This window comes from Propithecus coquereli, unplaced genomic scaffold (assembly GCF_000956105.1).
Source record: "Propithecus coquereli isolate 6110/MARCELLA unplaced genomic scaffold, Pcoq_1.0 Scaffold14, whole genome shotgun sequence".
Classification (NCBI taxonomy): Eukaryota; Metazoa; Chordata; class Mammalia; order Primates; family Indriidae; genus Propithecus; species Propithecus coquereli.
Window position 1 is genome coordinate 3,603,511 of NW_012138302.1, and position 8,116 is coordinate 3,611,626.

The 8,116-nt window shown below is 37.1% G+C and overlaps 1 protein-coding gene across 1 annotated transcript in view; it reads right to left on the minus strand.

The window, feature by feature from the left end:
- DNAJC6 (DnaJ (Hsp40) homolog, subfamily C, member 6) overlaps nt 1-7,874 on the minus strand; it is a 140,313-nt gene extending 132,439 nt beyond the window's left edge. The window contains exon 1 of the mRNA XM_012639475.1: nt 7,632-7,874. Within this exon, the coding sequence (XP_012494929.1) occupies nt 7,632-7,653 (22 nt within the window). The 5' untranslated portion in view covers nt 7,654-7,874. The remainder of the gene's footprint in view (nt 1-7,631) is intronic.
- Between the last annotated feature and the right edge of the window lie 242 nt (nt 7,875-8,116).

Below are 8,116 nucleotides of genomic sequence, written 5' to 3' on the forward strand. Positions count from 1 at the left end.
CATAGCCTCAAAGTTAAATAAAGCACAAATTGGCAAATGTAAAGGGAGAAATAGGCAAGCAAAAATCATAACAGGAGAGTTTAACTGTCTCTTAGGAACCAATAGAATGAAAAAAAAAATCAGTGAGGATATAGAAGATACGTACTACAAGATTAACAAACTGAAATAACTGACATATATAGAACATGGAACCAAACACTCTTAGTATGTACATTCTTTTATCGTATACATACTACCTACAGATATAAAAATTGGCCATATACAGGGCCACAAAGCAAGTTTCTAAAAATTTCTAAGTCATTCAAAGAATATTCCTTGACTACAATGACAGTAAGCTAGAAATCAATAGCAAAAAAATAACTAAAAACTCTTCAACTGCTTAGAAATTTAAAAGTATGATCTTGTGGGTCAAAAAAATGGAAAAGTATAAAGTATTTTAAAGTAAATAATAATAAAATATGATATAAAACTTGCAAGGTGCTGAAAAAGCTATGCTTTAAAAAAGTATAGGCTTGAATGAAAGTATTTTTTAAAGAAAAGCTGACAATCAAAAATTAAAACTTCCATTTAAAAAAACTAAACTAATTCAGAAATTACAGCTAAAGAGAAACGACAAGGGAAATACTAAAGACAAAAGCAACTCATAAGATGGAAAAAATGTATAATGCAAACAAGACAAGGATTGAAAGACTGCAAAGATTACTAAAATTCATAAAACCTTGGCAATATGTATCAAAATAAATGAGAATTGACAGTATAAAAAATAGAAATGTCACTATGAGGAATAAAAAATAGGGACAAGATCACACAACCTAAAGACATTCAAAAGATCAAAAGAGGATATAAATAATACCCTATGCTAATAAATGTGAAAATTCAGATGAAATGGACAAATTGCTAGAAAAATACAGCTTATTAAAACACAAAAAGAAATAGAAAACCTGAATAATTGTATAACTATGAAACAATTGAATCCATATTTTAAAACCTTCCACCAACAAAATTTCCAGACCCAAATGTTTACCAGTGAATTTTTCCAGACATTTAAAGAATAATTCTAATCTTACAAAACTCTTTCAAGGAATAGACAAAGAGGGAACACGTCCTGATCCATTTTATAAGGTCAGCATATCCTTGATGCCAAAACACAGACAGGGCACCACAACAAAAGAAAATTACAGGTTAATCTCTTTCATGAGCAAAGATAATCTTCAACAAAATATTAGCAAGTCAAATCCAGCAATACGTAAGAAGGATAACATATCGCAACGAAGTTGAGTTTACTCCAGAAAGGCAAAGTTGGTTTAGCACTCACAAATCAGTGTAATTCACCATATTAACAGAATAAAATAGAAGAATCATATGATCAGCATAATATTGAAAAATATCTGATAAAACTCAGGACTGATCCATGATAAAAACATAGCACACTAGGAATAGAAGGTAACATTCTTAATCTGGTAAAAAGTGTCTATATAAATCCCACATCAAATATTATACTTACTGGTGAAAAATTAATAGTTTTTCCCCTGAGATCAAGAACAAGATAAGGATATTCACCATCACCACTTCTATTTAACATTGTAAAAGAAATCCTAGCTAGTGCAATAAGACAAGAGGGAAAAAGTATAAGGATTGGAAAACAAGATATGAAGCCAGTATTATTCACAGAAAACCAACTGTCTACATAATAAGCCCTCCAAAATATAAAAACTATTTCAATTAACAAGTAAATGTAGCAAGGTCATTGAAATAAGGTTGACATAAGAATCAATTATATTTCTGTATCCCAGGAACAATTAGAAAATGAAATTTTAAAATGCCACAAAGAATAAAATACCACACCATCTCACTTGTATGTGGAATCTAAAAAACTCAAACTTACAGAAGCAGAAAATAGAATTGTGGTTACCAGAGGCTGGGGGGCGGGGGCAGGGTGAGGGGTGGATGGGGAAAGGCGAGACATTGGTCAACTGGTACAAAGTTACAGTGAGATAGAGGAGTAAGTGTTGGTGTTCTCTCCCATGGCACAGTGACTGGAGTTAATAAGAATGTGTTGTATATATCCAAAAAAAGGAGAATTTTAAACGTTCTCATCACAAAGAAATGATACACATTTAAGGCGATGAATAAGCTAATCAGCCTGATTTGATCATTTCACTATGGAGACGTATTGAAACATCACATTGTACCCCATAAATATACACAACTATTATTTGTCAAGTAAAAATAAAACTGAAAAAATAATAACAATAATTTTTTAAAAGTTGACAGAAACCAAGACTAAAATTTGAGAATGGTGGTGTCCTCAACAGTTATGTGAGGAAAATTGTCCTGAAAGAATATAAATAAAAATTTAGAAACAAAAAAAAAATGCTAAGTACCATTTACAATAGCATAAAAAAAAAAAAAATCAATGACCAGTGACATCACTTTTTGGAAGAGGTATAGCTCTTATATTCCAGTTATCTCTGCTCTTTAAAGAAAGTAGTTTAGCTCAATCCCATTGTTGCAGACTGATCCAATCTTTTTCAAAGGAGTCAGAAATACCTCACTGAACCTATAATCTCCAAAAGTTTAAATGTTGGCTCAGATTTTTTAAAGCATTAAGGGGGACAAAATTGTGTACTCTGAGTAATGCAAATATATATATAAATATAAAAATATTTTGTATTTCCTTGGTTAGTATCTCAAAATGAAATTCAAAGATGAAATAACCTACCTAACACAAAATTAAACAAAATACATGTTTCAACTGTAATGTAAAGGAGAAGTGAAATAAGTTATTTATAATAAAACAACATTATACACAGTCAGGACTATATTAGAAGATATAACTGTCAGCTACTTGTGCCTGTATGTAGACTGAATGAGACAAGTGTGTTGCATTAGTGTCTCAAACACAAGCGGTGTTGCTTTGGCTAAGCCATTTTCTAAACAAAATTAAGTATCATCTTCCTTAGCGTTACACAGCATTTTTAATCCTGGAAAGTTCCATGTATATATAAAACCAATTATGTACTAGGCTCAGAAAAGTATAGAGGGTTTTCACGTACCTCTTCAGCAAAAAATTTGAAAGTAGCCCAGGACATAGGCTAATTCATCATTGAATGGAACAGTCTAGAACATTGCAGGACATCTAGCATTTCTAGTTTCTGCCCATGAATGCTACCAGAGTCCCTCAATCATGTGACAACCAAAGAACACCCTTGCAAATTTCCAATGTATCCCCTAGGAAGCAATACCATGCCTATCCAGAATCATTGGCACAGACCAGTCTCTCATCCCAGCTTTCCCGCAGGGTAGCCCTGAGAAATCACCCAGTCATTTACAAATCACCCCAGCTAAAGTATCATTTCACCACCTCACCCAGTCACATGCAACAATGACAAAAATCGTTGAAGGAATTTGAGTTTTCTCTAAAAGTAACAAAGTAGTCATGCTGTTGAAGAAAAATCACATTTTTGTATTTCTTTACACTTATTTTATTTTGAACTACAGATTGGGGAATGGACATCATACTATTTTTTAATATTTAGGGCCTAGAAGTCTGGATCTGACCCTGTTCTAATTCCCAATCATATTTTGTAATAAGTACCAGTGAAAAATTTTTCCAGGAACCACTGGCATAGATGACACTCAAGTCCTAGTTTTACCACATTAAATTATTATGTATAACTTTGCTCACAAATGCCATGTTTGCCCTTTTGAAATAAAACCTAGAAAAATAAAAACTAGACAGAGGAGAATTACTTTATCTGACCTCTTGTAGACAAAAAAATTTCTACCCAAATATTCAAATTCTCCATTCTGACTCTTTCATATCTCTGCTTAAAAGACCATGTTGCATAAAATACTGAAAGAACTTACAAAAACAGAAATTTGGAGTTGGACTTAAAGAGTTAAAATGTCTGTTTTCCAAATAAACACAATCTAAAAAATTAGTCAAAAGCCACCATTTTCTAAGGTTCATAGTTCCCTTTTCATAATAGGTAAATTAATTCTAATAATGAATGATACTGACAATTTTATTAAAAACTGTAACTTTATAGAGTACAGAGCTACTTATTTTTAAGCTCTTGCCTACATGTCAATGCTTCTGAAGGTAAAAAGACTGGGGTTTGAATCCAGGCTCTGCCATTTACTAGCTATAGTTATGTGTCCCTGTATAAAGCTCTTAATCCATTTCATTACATGTAAAATACCACCTACCTTGCTGTGTTGTGACAACATGTAAAGCACCTCGCAGAGAGCTTTTCACATAATGGGTGGTCATAAATAGGAGCTTTGATTGTTATTATTATAATTAGCTGTCATGTTTGCCAATATCTACTTATTAACCAACTCAACTATTTTTTTCTCATTGCCTCATATGTAATGTTTTTTCTTGGCTTGCAAACATTTTGAGATACGCTGGATAAATGTTATGCAATGTCTTTTGTATTTAAAAACCTCACTGAACTGTCTTAAGATGAACTAAAAAGAGGGGAAAGAAAGGAAGGTACTTATTAAACAATTCAACATTTACTGAACCAGTCATGTGACGATAGCTTATAAAAATTCACATCCAACTTCCTGATGATTTATTTGCCCTTGTCAACCTCTTTAAATTTTACCAGGTTCTCTTTTTACGTCTTTACAAGGAGAGTTGACTTCCAAACAATTCATAACATTTTAATAATTCTTCTGTGGTCCTTTTCAGCACAAACACTCTCAATTTTCCATGTTTTTATGTTTCATATTCAGGTCACCAACTGGTACCTATGAATAGGTCTCATGGTCTGGTTGCCATGGGCACACCCACACATACACACACACCTCCGCCTCACATCACCCACTCAGCTGGTCTCTATCAACATATACCTATCTTCCAGCCCTGCAGGGATTCTTTGTTTTCAAAGAAATTGGCTTGGCAGAGACTTGATGGACCTCAGAAATATAATAATTCATAATCTGTTTGGGGTCTTAGACCCCTTTGAAAATCTGAGGAAAATTATTCTCTCTATATATATATGTACATATATATTTATGGATGTACATATATTTACAGATGTTTATATATGCATGTAAATATGCATATATATATACATATAAAACTTCTGGTTTTCAGACCCCTTGAAAACCAAATTAATAAGCTATGATTTGTTTCAGTGTTCCTCAAACTTTTTTGACCAAAACTCATAGCAAAAAATAGATTTGATGTCAGAATATAGCCTCTACCTACACACATAAACATAAATATCTAAAACAGAAGTTTCAGGAAATAGTTACCTTTACCATGGGCAATGGTTTATGACATTTTCTATTCTATTTCATCTATCTAAAACGTTGCTTAAGACTCACTAACTTGTTTTCTCACCACCCACAATCTGAAAAACAGTAATCTAGTATCAAATCTCTCCATTTTAGAGATAAAGAAACTGAGATCCAAAGAAATAAAGGGTCTTGTCCTAGGTCATTAATGAGTAAATGACTGAACAAGCCAGAACCTACCTACCCTGACTCCGAACCCAAGGTTCTTTCCAATACAAAGTGAAACAAAAATTCTAAATACCAACTCCCCTCAAAAAAAAGGCTGGGGATGTGAAGCTTTAAAACATGCTGGTACACTGAGAATCCAGGAGTTTTTAAATTGCAAACAATGGTGAATATTAACTTCAACTTGAGCCTCCAATTCAGGTAGCTTTAAATTTTTCTAAACCATGTCCGTGGCCTAGCATGACTTGGCAAATAAGCAAATTTCTTCCTTCTAGAAACCCTTTCCCCAGGCACTAAAAACAACATAGGAAAAGCCAACATTCTTAGAGTTGATTTTAAATACTTTATACACACAGAGACACTATTCACCCATGAGAGTCTGGCTTAGAAACAGGAGTGAACAGGTCCTCTTTCCACCTACAGGTGCATGCATGGCTATTTTCATCCCCACTAAGGCTGCTTAATTAAAATTTAAACATCAAAACCACACAAATCGATACGTGGATGTGAATGATCCAAGCCTATGATGTGTTAATATACCAAACCAGGTACCCGGCCCTTTTTAAAGACTCAATTATGGAAAGTAAGATTGCTTAAGAGCCTTCATTACAGTTTAGTAGATTAAAATACCATTCTCCCCACTGGCATCAGGTTGTGTGCAGGGTCTTTTTTTTTTTACTTTTCCTTTTTCAAATGTGGAATATGTGTGTGTGTGTGTGTGTGTGTATATGTGTGCATGTATCTCTCGATATATATATACCTCGTTGCCCATCACCAGGTAGGAATCCTGTAACAAACCAGACAAAAGTGGCAGACTCCTGGGGACTGGAGAAGGCCAAGCCAGGCGGCCCTGCGTGCAGGAGGCTTGGGGCCTGTGTTGCTGCACTGATGACCCAAACAACTTAACTCCGGAGCGAGAAGGGTCGCTGGACGCGCAGGCGGTGAAGGGGCAGCGTGTAAACCGCCCGCGGTGCTTCGTGCCAGCCTCCACCTGCTCCCCCCAGCCCCCGAGCCCAAGGGCAGAGCGCTAGGACCTCCTTAAAGGGAGTGCACCAGGAGGAGAGGGTGGGGTGCAGACTGCTGCGCAGCGGCCCTGGGCGAGAACACTGAAAGCCGGTGGAAAGAAAGGGGGGCCGGCGGACCCTAAAATTAGCGCTCCCGAAGCAGGGGCAGGGCACCGAGGCGCGGAGATGGCGTCCTCAGTCCCGGGGGCAGCCCGAGCGCTTTCCCCAGGGCGCGCGGCCCCTCTGCTCGTTCCTCGGCCCAGGAGCACAACCAACGAAGTAGGAAGGAAGGGCTCCCCCGGAAACAGCATCGGGGAACACGTGTAGCCTCCGGAGACCTAGGGGTCTGTCGCTCCTCCCCCAACTGCGGCAGAAAATTTAAGGAGCCTCACAATTTAAAACCTCCAAATCCTCCAGAATCCTTGTTGTCGAACTTAAAATTTGGTTGGCTCATTTTGAGTGAACACTTTCCTTTCCTGAGTTATCATTTAAATCCGTCTCTTTCATCCCCCGCATCCCTCCAACAGAATTAGAATGTTGGGGGCGGGGGGGGGGTGAGGTACCCGATGCGGGTGGAGGCAGGGTGGAGGCAGGCGAGTGGGGACAGTTTGCATCCCAGTGTCTCTCTGCAAGATAAACAGTTCTGAAGGTCAGGGACGGCTCCCCATAGAGCCCTCCTAAAAAGATGAATGTTCATTAAGGGATTCTCTGCAAATGTTTGTCTTGAGAACCCAAACTGTTCAAGTCCCAAGTATTTCAGATATTCCAGTTCTAATAATGCATTGAAAACCTACATATTCATTATTAAGTATTGTAAACATCCCCCCAAAATAAAATTATCAAAATTCTGGCAGATATTATAAGGAAATCTGTGAAATGAAAATACGTGTTACTCAGCCAAGACTAAATGAAGAATGCAAGAATATAGTTATATTTAGTACTACGAAAATGGAAAATTGAATGACACAATATTTGGAAACTAGAAGCTAGTCATTTAAAAAAGTCATCCTATTTATTATATAACTAGAATTTTAAAGTTATATATGCATAGTAATGTTAAATCAGCCATTAACACCAACTAAACCGTCTGTGGGGTGACAGCTCATCCCTAGATCTTTAAATGCCCCCCCTCTGCAGTCGACCCCGTACCTTTATTTTCAGAATCTTTCATTCTCTGCTTCCTCCCTCTGCTGCAAATGAGCAGGAAAGTCCGGCTGATTCTGCAACCCTGACTTTTGATTTGTCATTCACAGTCAGTCAGCCGTCTAGGGGGCGAAGTCCCTCAACGGAGGAGCACCCGGGCTATGATAATTGCAAGCAAGTCGGTGTGCCGGGTTATAATTTTGCTTATGCTAGAGCGGAAAGGATGGGGATGAAGGCAGCCGTAAACACACATTCCAAAACACGGCATGGAACTGGATCTGGAGCCTACGCTCGCCTTTCTTTCCCTCAGGATGGGGAACCAACTGTTCAGCGCCTCCTTGTCCCTGAAGAGATCTGGTTGAAATGGAAAGGGGAATGTCTGTGCCATGTGCCAGGCTTATTTTCAGATGGTAACCTCAACTTTGCAGGGAGACTAAGAGCCCTGTATTTTGTTTCCTCTTACATATTCATTCATTCATTCAACAAACATT